This window comes from Tachyglossus aculeatus, unplaced genomic scaffold, assembly GCF_015852505.1.
Source record: "Tachyglossus aculeatus isolate mTacAcu1 unplaced genomic scaffold, mTacAcu1.pri scaffold_136_arrow_ctg1, whole genome shotgun sequence".
Taxonomy (NCBI): domain Eukaryota; kingdom Metazoa; phylum Chordata; class Mammalia; order Monotremata; family Tachyglossidae; genus Tachyglossus; species Tachyglossus aculeatus.
In genome coordinates this window covers 101,744-124,285 of record NW_024044863.1, presented here as the reverse complement: position 1 = coordinate 124,285, position 22,542 = coordinate 101,744, and the positions used below count along the sequence as shown (strand labels likewise).

Genomic DNA, 22,542 nt, shown 5'->3' with positions numbered 1-22,542 from the left:
TATTTGGCTCTCCATGTTATGATGTGGGCTCTCCATGTCCCTGTCCCATGTCCATGTTTATGGGCTCTCCATGTCCCTCTGCCCCTCCGCCAAGCTAGCTCTCTTCCTCCCTTCAAGGCCCTGCTGAGAGCTCACCTCCTCCAGGAGGCCTTCCCAGACTGAGCCCCTTCCTTCCTCTCCCCCTCGTCCCCCTCTCCATCCCCCCATCTTACCTCCTTCCCTTCCACACAGCACCTGTATATATGTATATATGGTTGTACATATTTATTACTCTATTTATTTATTTATTTTACTTGTACATTTCTATCCTATTTATTTTATTCTGTTGGTATGTTTGGTTTTGTTCTCTGTCTCCCCATTTTAGGCTGTGAGCCCACTGTTGGGTAGGGACTGTCTCTATGTGTTGCAAATTTGTACTTCCTAAGCGCTTAGTACAGTGCTCTGCACATAGTAAGCGCTCAATAAATACGATTGATTGATTGATTGATTATGATTTATGTCAAAGTTTATCATTGATGAAATAGACTTCTTGAAGCTACACCAGACTGGGACCGATGAAAAAGCTTTTTCTGGGAATAGGAAACGAATCACTAAAATAAGAAAGGAAAATATCAACCACCAGAGCATTTCCACACTCCAGAGAGGACACATGCCATCAGAAATCCCACAGGATATTTTAATGAAGCAGATTTAGGTTCTGAGCTAGGATTCAGAGCTCCGAAGGGCTTAAGGGACTGTGTCCCCAAATGCCACTACATCCAATATTAAGAGAACCCATGGAGTTAACTCATGGCAGAACTGTCGGCCTCAGGAAGAGGTTTCCACGCAAGGCTCAGAATCTAAGGATTTATGCACTTTGGAAATTACTGTCTACTTTTGGTGTTATTCTTACATTGCGTATTTACTGTCCTATTTAGGCAATTTAAAGGTGAAATGACCTTTCTAGAATTTAATTTTCCAATTTTGCTCCAGACTAAATAACAGACTAAAGTGCAATGAAAGAAGTCGTGATGCTCACTGGCTATAACACTCAATACAGGTATGGGTACTTAAGGACCATCTTGCAGATATGTCCTAAAGTTACTTTATATAGGAGAGTGATTTTATTGTATGAGTTATTTTAATATTCAGACACTTATGCAACTTTTTAAAAATGATTTATTCAGACAAGTTACTGAAATTTGTGCTATTTTGAGTACTCAGCAAATTTTTGCAGCAAGTGTCTGAGACATTGTAAGAAACCAACCATATGTTTAATGAATTTATGTATTTGTACGTTCTTTTGAAAAACTTGTGACCATAGAGTGACAAAAATATTTAGCCCTATGCATATACAAGAATGATTTACATTTTTCAAATTCATTACTGCTTTTCTGTACTTGACCACAGGATGAATAACTACTGATTGAAGATAAGCGCAATTGAGAGATTTCTGATTTTATCTTGCCAGTTGTTACATCAATAGATGGTAGTTTTCAAAAATTATTTTACTATTGTAATAGCTATTAAAATGCAAATATTTCAGTGTTTCGGTAAAACATGGCTCTATGCTTAAACTTCACTTATTTGGGGCCTTTATGAGAGATCTGTGATTTGCTATGCCAACACTCATCATTTTTTTTTGTTTCAATTTTCCTTCAATCCAAATAGCTTTATGCTAAAGGGGAAAGAAAGATTATAGAGGTTGCTTTAAAATCAATTGCCTTTACTTTTCTATAAGTACAACCTTATTTATTGAACAGAGATTTTCTTAGAGGCCTACAGGCCATAGTTTTTAAACACTTGATATCCACCTCATCCTCAGGCCCTTATCACATGTTCATATTCATTTCATATTCATACTGTATTTTAATGTCCATCTCTCCCTCTAGACTAAGTTCCTTGTGGGCGGTGTGTGTCTACCAACTCTGTTGTATTGTACTATCCCAAGTGCTTAGTACAGTACTTTGTGCATAGTAAATGCTTAATAAATACCATTGACTGATTGATTCTAGACCTCTACAGTTCACCAAGTTCTAAAGTTTTGAAGACCTCTGTCCATTTATAATAATAATAATGGCATTTATTAAGCACTTACTATGTGCAAAACACTGTTCTAAGAGCTGATCCACAACACTTTCACTTGCCTGTGAAACTGCTAAAAAATGTATTTCTTTTAAGTTTTAGAGTGCTCAGATCAGAAACTTGAGAGTTGGTGTATGTCTGATTCTAAGTGGAGAAGAAGAAATACAAACAAGTTTAGAAATAAAATTTCTTTTTTAATTTATAGATGGTGATCTGAATTTGAGCAGAAATCAGCAATCACTAGGGTTTAGCATTTTAGAACAAAGGTACAAGAAGGAAATGTGTAAAGTTCACAATTAATTAGAGCCATTTGTTTATGATGCTCCAAGATGAATAACCCAACGCTTGAAACCCTTGCGTCAATGTTGAGAAAAAACATTCCAACTTGTAAGTCTTTTTGATTGTCAGGATACACCTCTGAAGCAGGCAAACCCAGAAAGTTATGTATTTCTCATCTGTGGATATCTTTAGAAAAAGAAAAGATCATCTGATCTGGATGGTTAATTCATTCATCTTTTTGGAGGCCTTCACCAACCAATTGCTAATCACCCTATTTTATACTTCCCTGTCACAGCAGTTCTTCTGCATCATCCAGGCCTTTAAGGACTCATCAGAGTATTTATGTACCATATTTCATGTACTTGGCTTAGTGGAAAGAGCACAGCCTTGGGAGTCAGAGGTCGTGGGTTCTAATCCCCATCTCTCCCATCTCTCAGTTACCTCATCTTTAAAATGAGGATTAAGACTGTAAGCCCCACGTGGTAGAACCTGATTAGCTTGTGTATCTACCCCAGCACTTAGGATGGTGCTTGGCACTTAGTAAGTGCTTAACAAATACCATCATCATTATTACTATTACTCAGTCCTACCTGAATTTTATTTTAGTGCATGTCTCTCCTTAGACCGTGAGCCCCACTTGGGATAGAGACTGTACCAACTTGATTACTTCGTATAATGCTTGTGACATACAAATTCCTTAACAGTACTATTATTTTTATGAAAGCCACGGATATTTAAAGGTAAATTCCAGTTCCGGTTTTCTGTTCTTACTAAGAAACTTCTATTTTATATCTATAGTCAGGTGAATTTTTTTAAAAAACTATTTCAAAATAGTATTAAGGTGACTGTGCGCCCTGGACTGGTTAGAACAAAGCCAGAACTTCCATCTTTTCAGACATCTGAAGTGAGGATAGGGTCACTGACTCAGATTTCTTTCTAAGCAAACGTTTCTGGGAAATTTGCTCAAGAACAGATTTCTAATTTACTCAGAACAATACTTGTCAATTTTGTTTTAAGTCAAGTCATATTTTGTTACTTATAAGCAACCTTAAATAAGCTTTAGAAATAAACTTATTGCAGTGATTCAGTGGATAAGACAAATCACAAGAGTCCTGATGGTTATCGCTTTACATTTGCCAGTTTTTGACATAGTAAAACTCATTTGAGTTTTTTAAAACCTCTACTAACGTGATCCAATTTTGCCCACTGGATCTTTTGGCTTTATTAGGACACTCAAAATCTTCTTTTAAGCTTTTGAACAAACATTTCTTTTAAGTGGTTGAGTGCCCTCTATTTTGTTAGAAAGATGTATAAGTTTCACACTTGGGGTAGTCTGAGACAAAGCTATCAAAACTTAGAATCTCTTCCACAGAACTTCATTTGCTCTTCAACTCTCCTCCAAATTTGAGAGCCAAGTTTAATTTGACGTTTATTTCTTTTAATACATTTAGTCCCTGAAAAATGAACTGCTTTCATCTTTACCATTTTGACCAGCTTCTAGACTCCTTTTTTTGTCTTTTAGCATTAAAAAGGAAATCGTGGACTATCAGGAGTTTCTGTTTACTCTTATGCCCCTGGAAAATTAAACCCATCTGATATTTAGACTTACAGATGAACATTTTTATGTCATGCTTCCAGTTTCAAGAACAGAAGTATGGGGGACAAGGATGGATAATCTGAACTTCAACCCTGAAGAGTGAAGTAGTAGACTTCTCCAAAATGTTGGATAAAAATAGTTTAAATCTAGCATAACTGCTTGAAAGAAGAACAGTGAGGATCAAATGAATAAAGACAAAGAGATGGGTGAAAGGAAAACAAAACTAAGGAGTTTTTAATGTGAATGTCTTTAAAAGACTCCCTCGGTATACATATGTGTACATATGTGTATATATGCATATATACATATATATATATATGTGTATTTCACAAGCAATTTATCTGTAACTGTCTATAAATGTTAATGATACATCTTTCTATTGTAGGGGTTTGTAAAAATATAAGGGATTTTCTAACTGACTAATACGTTAAATGGCTGTAGGAAATCACACTACAGTTACTGAATTCATTCTTGTGGGATTGACAGATCGTCCAGAGCTTCAAGTCACTCTTTTTATGCTCTTCCTAGCTATCTATTTTGTTACATTGGTAGGGAATATTGGAATGATTATTTTAATCCAGGTTGATTCCCGCCTTCAAACCACTATGTACTTTTTCCTCAGTAACTTGTCCTTCTTAGATCTTTGTTATGCCACAGTCTTTGCTCCAAAAATGCTGGTAAACTACTTGTCAGAGACTAAAACCATTTCCTTTGCCGGATGCATTGCTCAATGTTTCCTCTTCATCATGTATGTATCCTCCGAGAGCATCCTGCTGGCTGTCATGGCATTTGATCGATACATGGCAATCTGCAACCCACTGCTTTACAACATCATTGTGACCAAGAAGCTCTCTGTCAATCTTGTGGTTGGGTCCTATCTCAGAGGAATCATAAACTCACTGTCACACACAGGGAGCTTGCTGAGATTGCCTTTCTGCGGCCCCAGTGTTGTGAACCATTACTTTTGTGATGTTCCTCCGCTGCTGAAGCTCTCCTGTGCTGATACTCATATTAATGAGATCCTCCTTTTCACCCTCTCTGGGATTCTAGCTATCATCACCTTTCTGTTCATCATCATCTCCTACATCTTCATCGTGGCTACCATACTGAGGGTCCCCTCTACTGAGGGGAGACAGAAAGCTTTTTCCACTTGTGCCTCCCATCTGACAGCCGTGACCTTGTTTTACAGCTCAGCTAGCTTTAGCTATGTCCAGCCAACATCTCTGCATTCTCTGGATCAGGAGAAAGTAGTGGCCGTATTTTACACCTTGGTAATTTCCATGTTGAATCCGCTGATATACAGCCTGAGGAACAAAGATGTGAAGGAGGCCTTGAAGAAAGTCATGACTTGAAAAAATTACTTCCATGGGTGATTTTGACAAGTGAGAGGGAGAAAATAACTTCTTGTGAGAGGCCCAAAAATGAAACATGGCACAATGGTGTGATACTTGGCAAAGTGCTTTCTTTGAAATTCTTATACGTTTGTGAAGTAGTAACGCTCACACCCAGCGTTTAAATGGGGTGCAAATGGGTAGCAAAAAGAATATGTATTTATATAGGTATATATAAAGATATTACATTTTACAGCTATAAGATATTCAATATATTGCTGTGCCAATGACTAATTGGTGACTAATGACTAATATAAAAACATGAGACATGAGTCTTTTTTCATGGGACACTACATACAATAATGATAATAACTAATAATTGTGGTATTTATTTAGTCCATACTATGTGCCAAGCACTGATCTAAGTGCTGGGGTAGATACTGTGCAATCAGGTTGTCCCATGCAGGGCTCACACTTTTAATTCCCATTTTACAGATGAGGTAACTCAACTACAAAGAAGTTAAGTGACTTGCCCAAGGTCACACAGCATACAAGTGGCAGAGCCGGTATTAGAACCCACATCCTCTGACTCCCCAGGCCATGCTCTTTCCACTAAGCCACATCCAGTCTAGACTGTGAGCTTGTTGGGGCAGAGAATGTGTCTGATGCTACACTGTACTCTCCCAAGTGCTTTGCATACAGTAAGTGCTCAATAAATATGATTTGTAATAATAATAATAATAATGATGATGTTCCAAATATATTTTATGGCTTGACAATAAATAAAGATTTGAGGATTAAAGATGTATTTTGTCACATTGCATTCATTATTAACATATGTGTACGACAACAAGATTATTTACTGAGAGCTATGGAAGAAACAATTGCCTTTTCCAAAAATAGCTTTGCCCATGTGAGGAGATTGGAAGACAGCGGAATATTGAACTAGCTGGTGAAAGATCTTAATTGAATCAGAATCACAGCTAATTTTTCATCATCATCATTGTCATCCACTTGTATTGAGACATCAGTGTGTGCATGGACTATAAATTGATTACAATATTAAGAAGTAGAAAGAAAACAGAAAAATGAGAACAAAGGTTCTAATGCTATTAAATGTTATCACACCAAATACTTGATGCTTTGTATTTGTTAATTGCCAAAGTTATTCACCAAATTCTTTAAATTTGGGATAATGAATTCATATTGCCCTTGTGTAATTCTTGATTTCTATTCTCTCACTACCATTTATGGTACAGTAATCAATTTATGTTTACTGCATCCCTCTAGGTTTGTAAGCACCTCAAGGAATGGGATTGCTTCTTTTACTTCTTTTTCATGTTCCTCACTAGAAATGAACAAATCAATAAATAAATACGTAGTTGCTGAAGTGGTCGATGGAATGACTCCAATCGACCTAGTTGACCACCTAGAGAAGCAGCATAGCTCAGTGGAAAGAGCATGGGCTTGGGAGTCAGAGGTCAGGAGTTCTAATCCCGGCTCCACCGCTTGTCAGCTGTGTGGTTTTGGGCAAGTCACTTAACTTCTCTGCGCCTCAGTTACCTCATCTGTAAAATGGGGATTAAGACTGTGAGCCCCACGTGGGACAATCTGATCACTTTGTATCCTCCCCAGCGCTTAGAACACTGCTTTGCACATAGTAAGCGCTTAACAAATGTCACCATCATTATTATTATTACTGTGTGCAATTCATTTTACTAAGCAGAATCCAACAGAAGCAAGCATACATTCCCTATTCTCAAGCAGCTTACACTCTAATGGGGGTAGAAAGACACAAATAGCTTTACACACATGAGGAAGAAGAAACTGGAAAGACAGATATTTTGAAAAGCATTTACAGTATCTAAATTAATAGGAACAGAAGTACCATGGGTGGTTCTGGTTGTATAAGTGCTGTGAAATAGTGAAAAAGTGCTGAGGGGTGGTAGTTGGGAAAATGTGAAATAACTGAGAAAGTTAGCATTCAGTATGTCTTTTGGAGGGACTGACTTTTAAGGAAGACGATGAAGAAGGGGAAGGCCATGGTTTGGTGCAGTCCTTTAGGAACAGTGTTTCGGTCAAGAGGAGGTGACACGAGCAATGGATTGGACTAGTGGCCGACAAGAAGTTAGAAGATTTCCTTGGACTGTATAGGTATAACACGAGTAAGCTGGAGTGTAACAAGAGAAAGGAGCAGAAAGCTACGAAGGAGTCAGATATGGGAGAGCTTTGAAACACTGGATAGAAGATTTTGTTTTTTGCAAGAACAAACAGGTGGTTATGGGAGAGTTTTGAGGAGGGAAATTGTTTTCCAATGACCATTTTGAAATGATGATCCAAAATGCTATTTGAAGTATGGACTGAAAGAAAGAACTGCTGGAAGCAGGAAGTCCAGTAGGATGGCTGTTTCAGTAGTTCATGGGGCCACAGTGATCCAAGTATCATGGCATAGAACCAGGGTGGTGATGGTGGGAGTGGTGGTTAGAAGGGTGGTGAAAAAGTGATACACTGGCAGTGGAGTATTAGACACCCAGAGAGGGAAAGTGAAAGGGAATTAGCCTGTGCTTACTGAGGTCAAGTAGGGAAAAACAATCATTATTAGCCTTTCTAGGTTTGAAGGCCAAATGACTCGACTTAGATTAACATAGTTTGGACACATAATCAGGAGGATTAATTCTCTGGAGAAGACACTAATGCTAGGAAGAGTCCAGGGAAAAGGTGGAAGAGGCAGACTGGCAACTAGATGGATAGAGACCATAACAACGATAATGGAAGAACAATTAGAAAGGTTGTGGACTATGGCAGAGGACAGGATGTTCTGGAGAAAGTATATCCATGAGTCACTATGAACTGGAAATGACTCTATAGCAAATAATAAAGGTTTTGAAAGAAGAGAAGCCTAGAAAGGTTATTGTAGGTAGGAGGAATCTTATGAGGGAGTCAGGTTAAATTGGAAGGGAGATTTTAGGGGAGCCAGTCTGAAGTTGGAAGGAACACAGAGAGTGAATTAGATAAAAATTGAGGGTAAGATCTGAAAAAAACATTAGGAGACAGGGAGGCCCAGAAGGGGTAGACTACAACTTGCCCAAATTGAGTGGGGAAGAGAGTCAAGAGACATAGTCTCCACTACTTGTGGAGGGTACAGTTCACCTTCCCAGAAACTGGGACTCCTCTTTGTGCTGAAACAGTGAAAAAAATGATATGAACTTAAGACTATTTGATAAGAAATATAGAAGTTAAATACTGAAATGGGAGGAAAGTAGGGTGATGGAAATGAGGAAAGATCTGTAAAAACTTCCAGAAGGAATGCATCCTGGGAAAATATTATGGCATACCTTTGTGAAACAAACCATCATAACCTCATAACAATCTATCCTCAAAAGACCTAGAGGATTTGGAGATTTAATGATCCTCTTATTTAAATTACTGTTCTGTTTTTTGAAGACACTCCTGGGACACTGTTCTCAAGTGAAACTGAAGAAAATATAAACACAGCCTTGCTATTCAAAAGCATCCTTTGGGAGGACAAAAGTTAAGATATCTTTTTCGACTCTGTGCAGAATGTGTGCTCATTTTAGCCTTTAACTTAATGGGGGAAAAAGTTGAGATATTTTCTTTCACCAGATAGCAAGTATTTCAACATTTACTAACATTTAAAATTGAGACATCCTGATATGCTTCGATGAGGGCCTACAGAGGTCTGAAAATGCCCCACTCCCTACTGGAGGCGGAACTAAGGGCAAGGGAATGTAGGTAACATTTTTGCAAGATCTGCTGCCTGGAAACTGCATTTTCCACATCAGAGGCCTCCATTTCCAAGAATCCTCTTGGAAGGAAACCCAATGAGTAAGTCAGGCAGTCATCAAATTTATGAAAGGGAACTCTTGCTCTGTCAGTTCCCGCCAGAAAGGTCATACTCTGGCAGCTTCTCCAGGTGACCTACTTCATGCCCTGACCTGTAAGTACACACACTGCCTGGACAGCTAAGTTTCTTTTTGTATTAATGATAGTCTACATAAATAGTGAATTTTATATATCTAGTGCAGCGTAAGCATGCTGATCTAGTTTAACTTTCCCCCTTTTACCTTCCTCTGAGGATTAAGCCAAATATCTGTGTTGTGAGGGCTGAGTGATGAATGTACAGAGGTACCTAGATTTTTACTCTGGTTGCTTCACCTCTAGCTCTGATAGAACAATTCATTCATTCATTCAATCATATTTATTGAGAGCTTACTGTGTGCAGAGCACTGTACTAAGCGCTTGGGAAGTACAATTTGGCAACATATAGAGACGGTCCCTACCCAACAGTGGGCTCACAGTCTAGAAGGGGAAGTTTCACTAGAAGTTTCACTGATGCTCAGTGGATGGTATTTGCAGCTTTGTGATTTCTAAACTTGATCTTAGACAACACAAAAAACCCATTTTATAAACAGTAGCAATAATAATAGTAATAATAATGGTATTTGTTCATTCATTCATTCAATCTTATTTATTGAGCGCTTACTGTGTGCAGAGCACTGTACTAAGTGCTTGAATAATAATAATAATGGCACTTATTAAGTGCTTACTGTGTGCAAAGCACTGTTCTAAGTGCTGGGGGAGATACAAGGTAATCAGATTGTCCCACGTGGGGCTCACAGTCTTCATCCCAATTTTACAGAAGAGGGAACTGAGGCCCAAAGAAGTTAAGTGACTTGCCCAAAGTCACACAGCTGAGAAGTGGCAGAGCCAGAGTTCGAACCCATGACCTCCGACTCCAAAAGTTCTTACTGTGTGCCAGGCACTTTACTAAGCACTGGGGTGGATACAAGCAAATCAGGCTGGACATAGTCCCTGTTCCATGTGAGGTCACAGTCTCACTCCTGATTTTTCAGATGAGGTTACCAAGGCTCAGAGAAGTTAAATGACTTGCCCAAGGTCACACAGCAGACAAGTAGTGAAGTTGGCATTAGAACCCATGTCCTTCTGACTCTAAGGCCCATACTCTAACCACAAGGCCAAGATCAATGGTATTTATTGAGTGCTTACTGTGTGCAGAGCACTGTACTAAGCTCTTGGTAGAGAACAATATCACAGAGTTGGTAAGACATGGTCTCTGCCTACAAGGAGCTTACGGTACATAGAGAGAGACAGACATGAAAATAAATTACAGATATGGATATGTGCTGTGGGGCTGGGCGTGGGGTGAATATGAAGTGTTCTAAGGGCTCAAATCAAAGTGCAAGGATGATGCAGAAGGGAGAGGGAGTAGGGAGGCATCTCGGAGGAGATATGATCTTAATAAGGCTTTGAAGGTGGGGAGAATGATGGTCTGGTCTGTCAAATTTGAAGCGGGAAGGAGTTGGGGTGAAGGAGTTGGCAGTTTGTGGGTGAGGGGTCGTCAATGAGATATAGGAGATGACTGTAGAAGTGGACATGAGTCTCCTTGGACCTTGGAATCACATAAATATTGAGTTGTGATGAACACTTCATTGTACTAATTTTGTTCTTTAAGGCGATAATGATGGGGTCTTCCATCAGAAATAACAGAGAGCTTCATTCCTCATCATCATCAATTATATTTATTGAGCACTTACTATGTGCAGAGCACTGTACTAAGCACTTGGGAAGTACAAATTGGCAACATATAGAGACAGTCCCTACCCAACAGTGGGCTCACAGTCTAAAAGGGGGAGACAGAGAGCAAAACCAAACATACTAACAAAATAAAATAAATAGAATAGATATGTACAAATAAAATAAATAAATAGAGTAAAAAATATGTACAAACATATATACATATACACAGGTGCTGTGGGGAAGGGAAGGAGGTAAGATGGGGGGGATGGAGAGGGGGACGAGGGGGAGAGGAAGGAAGGGGCTCAGTCTGGGAAGGCCTCCTGGAGGAGGTGAGCTCTCAGCAGGGCCTTGAAGTGAGGAAGAGAGCTAGCTTGGCAGATGGGCAGAGGGAGGGCATTCCAGGCCCGGGGAATGACGTGGGCCGGGGGTCGATGGCGGGACAGGCGAGAGCGAGGTACGGTGAGGAGATCAGCGGTGGAGGAGCGGAGGGTGCGGACTGGGCTGTAGAAGGAGAGAAGGGTGGTGAGGTAGGAGGGGGCGAGGTGATGGACAACCTTGAAGCCCAGGGTGAGGAGTTTCTGCCTGCTGCGCAGATTGATTGGTAGCCACTGGAGATTTTTGAGGAGGGGAGTGATATGGCCAGAGCGTTTCTGGACAAAGATAATCCGGGCAGCAGCATGAAGTATGGATTGAAGTGAAGAGAGACACGAGGATGAGAGATCAGAGAGAAGGCTGATGCAGTAGTCCAGACGGGATAGGATGAGAGCTCGAATGAGCAGGGTAGCGGTTGGGATGAAGAGGAAAGGGCGGATCTTGGCAATGTTGTGGAGCTGAGACCGGCAGGTTTTGGTGACGGCTTGGATGTGAGGGGTGGATGAGAGAGCGGAGTCGAGGATGACACCAACGTTGCGGGCTTGTGAGACGGGAAGGATGATAGTGCCATCAACAGAGATGGGAAAGTCAGGGAGAGGGCAAGGTTTGGGAGGGAAGACAAAGAGTTCAGTCTTCGACATGTTGAGCTTTAGGTGGCGGGCAGACATCCAAATGGAGATGTCCTGAAGGCAGGAGGAGATGCGAGCCTGGAGAGAGGGGGAGAGAGCAGGGGCAGAGATGTAGATCTGGGTGTCATCCACGTAGAGATGACAGTTGAAGCCGTGGGAGCGAATGAGGTCACCACGGGAGTGCGTGTAGATCGAGAACAGAAGGGGACCAAGCACTGAACCTTGGGGAACCCCCACAGTAAGAGGATGGGAGGGGGAGGAGGAGCCTGAAAAAGAGACTGAGAAAGAACGACCGGAGAGATAAGAGGAGAACCAGGAAAGGACAGAGTCTGTGAAGCCAAGGTCAGATAGCGTGTTGAGAAGAAGGGGGTGGTCCACAGTGTCAAAGGCAGCTGAGAGGTCGAGGAGGATTAGGACAGAGTAGGAGCCGTTGGATTTGGCAAGCAGGAGGTCATTGGTGACCTTTGAGAGGGCAGTTTCTGTGGAATGTAGGGGATGGAAGCCAGACTGGAGGGGGTCGAGGAGAGAGTTGTTGTTGAGGAATTCTAGGTAGCGAGTGTAGACAACTCATTCAAGGAGTTTGGAAAGGAATGGTAGGAGGGATATGGGACGATAACTAGAAGGTGAGGTGGGGTCAAGCGAGGGTTTTTTTAGGATGGGAGAGACATGGGCATGTTTGAAGGCAGAGGGGAAGGAACCAGTGGAGAGTGAGCGGTTGAAGATGGAAGTTAAGGAGGGGAGAAGGGATGGAGCAAGAGATTTCATGAGATGAGAGGGAATGGGGTCAGAAGCACAGGTGGCCAGAGTAGCACTCGAGAGGAGGGAGGAGAGCTCCTCTGAGGACACTGCTGGGAAGGATGGGAGAGTAGCAGAGAGTGTTGAGAGCCGTGGGGATGGAGAAAGGGCGGAAGAGACTTTGGTGAGGTCGGACCTGATGGATTTAATTTTGTTAATGAAGTAGGAGGCCAGATCGTTGCGGGTGAGGGAAGGAGGAGGTGGAGGAACCGGGGGCCTCAGAAGGGAGTTGAGTGTACGGAAGAGCTGGCGGGGGTGATCAGACTTGATTATAGTGCTAGTAATTTGGCACTATTCACACTCAAACATTGGTATTTCTGAAGCCCATCTTGTCCTTTAAAGTAAATTCAGTGTGGCCTACTGGAAAGAGCACAGACCTGGGAGTGAGAGGGCATGGGTTCTAATATCGGCTCTGCCTCTTATCTGCTGTGACCTTGGGCAAAGCACTAAATTTCTCTGGGCCTCAGTTCCCTCATCTGCAAAACTGGGAATTCACTACCTGTTCTCCTTCCTATTTAGACTTCCTGCCAGCTTGCTGTGGGCAGGGAACATGTTTACCTACTCTGATGTATTGTACACTCAGTGGAAAGAGCACAGCTTTGGAGTCAGAGATCATGGGTTCAAATCCCGGCTCCACCAATTGTCAGTTCTGTGACTTTGGGCAAGTCACTTAACTTCTCTGTGCCTCAGTTACCTCATCTGTAAAATGGGGATTAAGACTGTGAACCCCCTGTGGGACAAACTGATCACCTTGTAACCTCCCCAGCACTTAGAACAGTGCTTTGCACATAGTAAGTGCTTAATAAATGCCATTATTATTATTATTACACTCAGTACAGTGCTCTGTACACAGTCATTGTTCAATATATACCACTGATTGATTAGACTGTGAGCCCCATGTGTGACCTGATTATCATGTGCAGCGTGGCTCAGTGGAAAGAGCATGGGCATGGGAGTCAGAAGTCATGGGTTCTAATCCCGGCTCCGCCACTTGTCAGCTGTGTGACTTTGGGCAGGTCACTTCACTTCTCTGGGCCTCAGTTACCTCATCTGTAAAATGGGGATTAAGAATGTGAGCCCCACGTGGGACAACTTGATCACCTTGTATCCCCCCAGTGCTTAGAACAGTGCTTGGCACATAGTAAGCACTTAACAAATGTCATTATTATTATTATTATTATTATTATTATTATTATTATTATTATTATTATTATTATTATGTGTTTACCCCAGCATTTAGTACAGTGCTTGATGCGTAGTAAGAACTTAAACCAATGCCACAGCTATTATAAATGCAGTTTTCAGCCGGGGTCGAATTTGCACCCAAGGATATTCTACAAACAGAGAAGACCTGGAGCATTGTTTCTGTTCATCCTCAGGCTAGCTCAGGGTGATCTTAAAATGAAGCCTTATTTACTTCATAAAAATCCTTTTTTTCCCCCCCTCAAATTTGATCACCCGATTTTGTTCTTTGGGATGAATAAGTACTTTCCTGCAGCTAAACCCTTCATTGAATACATTGGCTTAATGGAAGCAGTCAACTTCTATATGTGCCCCCTAAATGGTGAGCCTGGTTTAAATGGAGAATCATTTCCCAGAAATTTATGGTTTCTGAGATCACTTGCTCCCAGCTCCCAGGATCACCTAGAGAAATAGATATAGGGAATAAAAGAGGGAGGAAATGTTCTTTGGGATTACCCAGTGCTCAGGGGTCGTGCTGTGGTTAGTCCTTGTGCAGATGGACATTTGGTTGATTCAATCATATTTATTGAGCACTTACTGTGTGCAGAGCACTGTACTAAGTGCTTGGGAAATACAAGTTGGCAACATATTGCATATTGGCAACCAACATATTTGGTTGATAGAAACCCCCAGAATATGGTGGGAAATACATCCCTGTCTCCCCCTTCCCACTACCTCCCTTCATATAATACATTATGGAATGGGATTCCCTGCTTCCTTGGATTTATTTCTGCACAATTTCCCCCTCTTTGAGGTGGTGAACTAGCTATAGACTGTAAGCTCCTTCTGGCAGGATTGTGCCTACCAAATACATTATACTCTGCTTTCCCAAGTGCTTATTATAGTGCTTTGCCTACAGCAAGCACTTGATAAATATCACTGATTGATTAATTTGGGGGCTAGGACTGGGTTCCGTGTGTACTTATAACACTTTTATTGTGGTAAATTTGGTTTCACTCATTTTTATGAGTTATCCCTTTGGATTGTTAATTTGTTACCCCCTGATTGTCAACATTTAGAAACTTTCTACTCTCATCAATCTCAGAAAAGCATGAAAAATCACATTCATGCTTCTTATTTATTTTGTAACTACATTTACCCCAACTTGGAAATTTCACTGGAAAAAGTTACTGGTCAAAATAGAAAACTGCAAGATCAAGGAAGAAGTCTGATGCAAAATGATCTGAGGAGAGGTTAAGAAAAGTGATATAGCTGAGTGGTCCTCAGGGCTCTTTTTTTGTGGAGAACTGCCTCATGTATTGCCTCAGGAGAAGGGTATTGCCCAGTGGATAGAGCAAAGGACCTGGATTCTAATTCTGGCTCCACCACTTGTCTGCTGTGTGACCTTAGCAAGTCACTAAACTTCTCTGCACTTCAGTTACATCATCTGTCAAATGGAGATTTAGACTGTGAGCCCCCCGTGGGACAGGGACTGTGTCCAATCTGATTTTCATGTCTCTACCCCAATGCTTAGTACTGTGCATAGCATATAGTAAATGCTTAACAAATACCATAGGAAAATAAGTACTTCTATTGTTGGGGTAAATTTAATGGTGTTAGTGATAAATGCACAGTAGCTGCTCAGTAGACAATTAAGTACAAAGGAGAAGGCATGGAAGAGCATACACTTAGTCTAGGAGACGATAAAGAGGAAGGAGGAATTGTGGTATTTGTTAAGCGCTTACTGTGTGCCAGGCACTGTACTAAGAGTTGGGGTGGATACAAGCAAATGGGATTGGACGTAGTCCCTGTTCCATGTGGGGCTCACAGTCTCACTATAATAACTATGGTATTTGTTAAGCACTTACTATGTGCTAAGCACTGTTCTAAGCGTTGGGTTAGGTACAAGATAATTAGGTTGTCCCATGTGGAGCTCACAGTCTTAATCCCCAGTTTACAGATGAGGTAGCTGAGACATAGGGAACTTAAGCGGCTTGCCCAATGTCCCACAGCAGACAAGTAGCAGAGCTGGGATTAGAACCCAAGTCCTCTGACTCTGGCTCTTGCCACTATGCCATGCTGCTTCTCTAATTAATTAATCCATCAATCGATGATATTTATTGCTTATTTTGTATAGACTACCATACTAAGTTCTTGGGAGAGAGCTGTACAGTTAGTAGACATGATCCCCACCTCAAGGATCACCTGGTACCCTCCCCAGTACTTGTACATATCTATTCTATTTATTTTATTTTGTTAGTATGTTTGGTTTTGTTCTCTGTCTCCCCCTTTTAGACTGTGAGCCCACTGTTGGATAGGGACTGTCTCTATATGTTGCCAACTTGTACTTCCCAAGCGCTTAGTACAGTGCTCTGCACACAGTAAGCGCTCAATAAATACTATTGATGATGATGATGAAGGAGCTTGGAGTTTAAGAGGTACCCTGAAACCTACTTCCTACAAACAGGTAATAATGCTCTTTTCTCCTTTACTCCCTCTTCCAACTCCAGTCCGTCAATCGATCGAGGTCCAACCTCTTGGTCCAAGATTATCGAGGAATCTTTCAATCCATCAATCAATCAGTTGTATTTATTGAGCACTTTCTGTGTGAAGGGCACTGTACTAAGCAATGGGAGGGTGCAACACACTTTCCAAGCACTCAGTACAGTGCTCTGCACACGGTGAGCACTCAATAAATACGATTGAATGAATGAATGAACAAACAATGTAACAGATGCCTTCTCTGCCCACAATAAGGTTATAGTCTAGAGGGGAATCTTTCCACCATTCCCAGTCACACCAGATGTGGTTCAGGCAATTAACAGTTGCTGGATTGAAACAAAGGGTTATTAAAGGAAGGATAAATCAACTTTAAAAGAAAGGCTAATGAAAGAATGAGGCACGATAGCATGCTGAAAGAAAGAATAGTTTGTGCAGTGCTATTTAGGGAGACTGTAAAGTTCTTCAGGTCAGGGATTGTGTCTCTTTTGTATTCTCCCAAGTGTTTATTTCAATGCTTTGTACAGAATATGTGCTCAGTAAATTTGATCAAGTGATAACTGACAAGACAGTTGTATTCAATGTCATGATTTGGCAAATAAGGTGGAGGGAAAATCCAAGCACTTTTTATCATCCCCTAGAATTTGAGAGAAAGCTCTGGGGAGAGTGTGTTTGCAGGTTTCTGGTATTTCTAATAATAATGATAATAATTATGGTATTTGTTCAGCAGTTACTATGACTATGTGCCCAGCACTGTTCTAAGCGCTGTGGTAGACACAAGGTAATCAAGTTGTCCCACGTCGGGTTTACAGTCATAATCCCCATTTTACAGATCAGGTAACTGAGGCACAGAGAAGTTAAATGCCTTGTCCAATGTCACACAGCAAAGCAAGTGATGGAGCCAGGATTAGAACTCACGTCCTCCGACTCCCAAATATGTGCCCTTGCCATTCATTTCATTCATTCAATCGTATTAAGTGCTTACTGTGTGCAGAGCATTGGACTAAGCGCTAGGGAAGTACAAGTTGGCAACATATAGAGACGGTCCCTACCCAACAACGGGCTCATGGTCCAGAAGGGGGAGACAGACAACAAAAAGAAAACAAGTAGACAGGTGTCAATACCATCAGAATAAATAGAATTATAGCTATATACACTTCATTAATAAAATACTGCTACTGCCACTACTGCAGCTTCTCTTTCTTGGCTTGACGAATATGACCACTCCCTGGCCCACGTCCTCCCCCTGGCCCGGAATGCCCTCCCTCTGCCCATCCGCCAAGCTAGCTCTATTCCTCCCTTCAAAGCCCTACTGAGAGCTCACCTCCTCCAGAAAGCCTTCCCAGACTGAGCCCCCTTTTTCCTCTCCTCCTCCCCATCCTCCCCACCCGACCTCCTTCCCCTCCCCACAACACCTCTATATATGTTTGTACAGATTTATTACTCTATTTATTTTACTTGTACATATTTACTATTCTATTGATTTTGTTAATGATATGCATCTAGCTTTATTTCTATTTATTCTGATGACTTGACACCTGTCCACATGTTTTGTTTTGTTGTCTGTCTCTCCCTTCTAGACTGTGAGCCCATTGTTGGGTAGGGGCCACCTCTGTATGTTGCCAACTTGTACTTCCCAAGCGCTTAGTACAGTGCTCTGCACACAGTAAGCGCTCAATAAATACGATTGAATGAATGAATATAGAACTGGTTAGAACACTGTCCAATTTTCTGCATCTAGGCATTATGAGTAAAGAACAGGTAGACAGATTTTCAGTGAAAAAATATAGCTTAAGCTGACTCGCTTGAATAGCGTGAAGTTTGATTTCACATCTGAAATGCCAGTCCCATAGTACTTATGCACATATACTTTTTTATGTTAATGTCTGTCTCACTCTAGTAAAAGCCACTTGTGGGCAGGAAACATGTCTAGCACCTCTGTTATAGTCTTGTGAGCACTTAATATAGTGTTTTCCGTACACAATAAACACTCAGTAAATACATTGATTGATTGGTTAAAAGCATTTTCTTCTTCCATAATTCCAATTTCTCTAATCTTCTTCTGGCAGAGACTGTAAAAAAACCCAAATCCATGGCTCCAGAGAATATCACAAAAATCACAGAGTTCATTCTTTTGGGGCTGACGGATTGTGCTGAGCTGAAGGTCATCTTTTTTCTGGTGTTCTTAGTAAACTATGCTCTTTCCCTGCTGGGAAACATCGGCATGGTCGTGTTAATTCGAATGGATTCCAAACTGCACACGCCCATGTACTTCTTCCTCAGTTCTTTGTCATTTGTAGATGACTGTTATTCATCAGTATTTGCTCCGCAGATGCTGGCCCACTTCTTTGTTGAAAGAGGAACGATCTCACTCCCCGCTTGCATTGTACAGTATTTTGTATTTGTCTTGCTGCTCACCACCGAAGGTTGCCTGTTGGCCGTGATGGCCTACAATCGCTACGCGGCCATCGTTAACCCACTGCTTTACATGGCCGTCATGACCAAAAGACTCTGCGTTAGCTTGGTGGTGGGCTCCTACATAGGGGGACTGATTAACTCCCTGACCCACACAATTGGGTTGGCAGGCTTAGCCTTCTGTGGGCCTAATGTCATCAGCCACTTCTTCTGTGATCTGCCGCCGCTGCTGAAGCTCGCGTGTTCAGACACCTCCAGAAACGAGCTGCTGCTTTTGATTTTCTCAGGAGTCATCGCCCTGCTCACCTTTCTGACCATCTTCCTCTCCTACGTCTTCATTGTCACCGCCATCCTGAAGATCCGTTCCGCATCAGGGAGGCGCAGAGCCTTCTCCACCTGCGCCTCCCACCTGACTGCCGTGACACTGTTTTACGGATCCACAAGCTTTAGTTACATCCAGCCCCATTCCCGGTATTCTCTGGAGCAAGAGAAAGTAGTTTCCGTGTTTTACACTCTTGTGATCCCCATGTTGAACCCCCTGATTTACAGTCTGAGAAACAAGGAGGTGAAAGATGCGGTGAAACGAGCAATGGGGTCGAGAAGGTGTTCCTGTTAATTGAATTACGATGGGGTCGAGAAGGTGTTCCTGTTAATTGAATTACGATGATGTCTTTGGCAAATACATATTTCAGATCTGTAAGAGAGGATTGTTTCAAGTTCAGGAAGTTCAGTTCTGCCCTATCTGCAGAGGAGGAGCTGAGACTGACCTGAGGAGAGAGGATACTCTTTCTCCACCCCCACAATGCTTCAATACTATTATTATTATTATTATTATTATTATTATTATTATCATTATTATTACCCCCTCCTCAACACCAGCCCATCCACCTCCTGGCAGTCCGAATAATATGAGCCAAAAAGCTGACTTTCCTTTATCTAAATGTGTTTGGGACAACCAGTAGCCTGGAGCCTACGAAGAAGCATAGTCCAACTAGTAGCTGTAGTCTGTACATTCCTTGAGGGCAGTGGCTATGACCACCAACTCTGTTGTAGAAGAAGCAGTGTGGCTCAGAGGAAAGAGCCCGGGCTTTGAAGTCAGAGGTCAGGGGTTCAAATCCCGACTCCACCAGTTGTCAGCTGTGTGACTTTGGGCAAGTCACTTCACTTCTCTGGGCCTCAGTTCCCTCATCTGTAAAATGGGGATTAAGACTGTGAGCCCCCCGTGGGACAACCTAATCACCTTGTAACCTCCCCAGAGCTTAGAACAGTGCTTTGCACATAGTAAGCGCTTAATAAATGCCATCATCATTATTAGAAAAGCAGCATGGCGCAGTGGAAAGAGCTTGGGCTTTGGAGTCATAGGTCATGGCTTCAAATCCCAACTCCATCAGTTGTCAGCTGTGTGACTTTGGGCAAGTCAATTCACTTCTCTGGACCTCAGTTACCACATCTGTAAAATGGGGATTAAGACTGTGAGCTCCCCCCATGGGACAACCTGATCACCTTTTAACCTCCCCAGCGCTTAGTACAGTGATTTGCACATAGTAAGTGCTTAGAAAATGCCATCATCATTATTATTATTATTGTACTCTCCCAAATGCTTATTACAATGCTCTGTACACAGGAGGCACTCAATAAATGCCATCAGTTGATTGATAGTAATAGTACCTACTGAGAGCTCCCTAGGTGCCAGGGGGCAATATAAAATAATAATGATAATAAAAACGATGGCATTTATTAAGCACTTACTACATGCAAAGCACTGTTCTAAGCACTGAGGGGTTACAAGGTGATCAGGTTGTCCCACGTGGTGCTCACAGTCTTAATCCCCAGTTTACAGATGAGTGAACTGAGGCACAGAGAAGTGAAGTGACTTTCCCAAAGTCACACAGCTGACAAGTGGCGGAGCTGGGATTTGAACCCATGACCTCTGACTCCAAAGCCCGGGCTCTTTCCACTGAGCCACGCTGCTTCATGCTCTGTACACAGGGGTCAATCAATAAATACCATCAGTTGATTGACTGATAGCAGTGATAGTACTTACTGAGAGCTCTCTAGGTGCCAGGGGGCAATATAAAATATCCTTATACTCCATTTCCCCTATCTGCAATTTATTTTAATGTCTGTCTTCCCCTGTAGACTGGAAGCTGCTTTTGGGACGGGATCACATCTACAAAGTCTACTATATTGTACTTTCCTAGTGTTTAGTACAGTGCTCTTCACACAGTAAGCACTTAATAAATACCGTGGATTGGTGGCTATACAACAGAATGTTGAGGCACAATGAGTTTCCACTGTAAAAGGGGAGACAGACATAAAAATATTGACAAATAGAATAATCGGAAGAAATGAATGAAAAGAAGCCATGTGGCCTAATGGAAAGAGCATTATCTTCTAGGTCTGGGGGTCAGAGGACCTGGATATTAATCCTTACTCTGCCAATTTTCTACTGTTTGTCCTTGGACAAGTCACTTAACTTCTCTGTGCCTCAGTTCCCTTACCAGCAAAAGGGGGTTTGGTCCCTGTCTTCCCTTCAACTTAGAGAAGCAGCATGGCTCAGTGGAAAGAGCACGGGCTTTGGAGTCAGAGGTCATGGGTTCAAATCCAGGCTCTGCCACTTGTCAGCTGTGTGACTTTGGGCAAGTCACTTCACTTCTCTGTGCCTCAGTAACCTCATCTGTAAAATGGGGATTAAGACTGTGAGCCCCACGTGGGACAATCTGATCACCTTGTAACCTCCCCAGTGCTTAGAAAAGTGCTTTGCACATAGTAAGCGCTTACTAAATGACATCATTATTATTATTATTCGACTTAGATTGTGGAGCTTATCTAGTGTCTATCCCAATGTGCTTAGTACAGTGCCTGGTACATAGTAAGTGCTTAACAAATACATTTATCATTATTATTATCATTATTAACAGTAATAATGATAATAATAATTAATATTCATATGTAAATTCTGAGGATGGGCATAAATAAGTATGAAATGCTAGGAGAACCTAGGTGGCCTGCATGGGCATACTCAGCAATGTTCTTGCTCCCTTGGAAACAGAGCTGGGTGGCCCAGCCAGTCTGCCAGTGTGTTCCTACTGTGGTGAGACCCTAATAATATTTATTATTACCGTGGTATTACATTTCTCCGCCCTCAGTAAGTGCTGAATAAATACTATTGATTTATTGACTGAATGAATGCTCATTTTATGACATGCAATTAGATTGTTTTGTTAAATTCATGATTTGTGAGGTACTGGGAAAATAATTACTCTGAATTAGGGGTCTGATAGAGGAACTTGATAACAGTCATATTTAACACAATGAATTTTATTTTGGATTCAAACTCTTCTTTAAGGAACACGTTCCTCAATCTTTCTCTACAGAATATCATCAGTGTACCTTTTATTTACTGGTAGATGGACTGGTGTCATTGGTATTATTCACTGAACACCTACTCTGTTTTCTAGGTGCTTGGGAACGTACAGAAATAAATGGGAAAGCTCTTGCCATGAGGAAATTTCAATCATGAACCATTCTTCCTGTGAAAGACATGGTTCTTTATCCAATCCCCACTTAATCAATCAATGGTATTTATTGAGAACATGCTGTATGAAAAAAAAAGCGCCTGCACATGAGAATTGAAAGAAAACTGAACCCAAAACACAGAAGCTCATGCTTCTCTGTAAGGGAACAAAGACAATAATCAATATTATTCCTTTTAGTAGTGGTAATAGCATTTATTGAGAGTCCACTGAGTGCTGAACGATTTTTTAAGTTCTTGGAAAGTACAAAATAAAGAAATGACATGTTTCCAGCCCACAAGGGG

The 22,542-nt window shown here is 41.6% G+C and overlaps 2 protein-coding genes across 2 annotated transcripts; both read left to right on the top strand.

Annotated features, from left to right (window-relative positions):
- The first annotated feature begins 4,371 nt into the window (after positions 1 to 4,371).
- On the top strand, positions 4,372 to 5,292 carry LOC119923023 (olfactory receptor 1052-like). The gene has a single exon (XM_038742605.1). It carries the CDS (start codon positions 4,372 to 4,374, stop codon positions 5,290 to 5,292), a length of 921 nt encoding a protein of 306 aa, XP_038598533.1.
- Positions 5,293 to 18,387: 13,095 nt separating this feature from the next.
- LOC119923019 (olfactory receptor 1052-like) lies at positions 18,388 to 19,338 on the top strand. Its single transcript, XM_038742603.1, has one exon. The coding sequence runs from the start codon at positions 18,400 to 18,402 to the stop codon at positions 19,336 to 19,338; it is 939 nt and encodes a 312-aa protein (XP_038598531.1). The 5' UTR covers positions 18,388 to 18,399.
- The last annotated feature ends 3,204 nt before the right edge of the window (positions 19,339 to 22,542 follow it).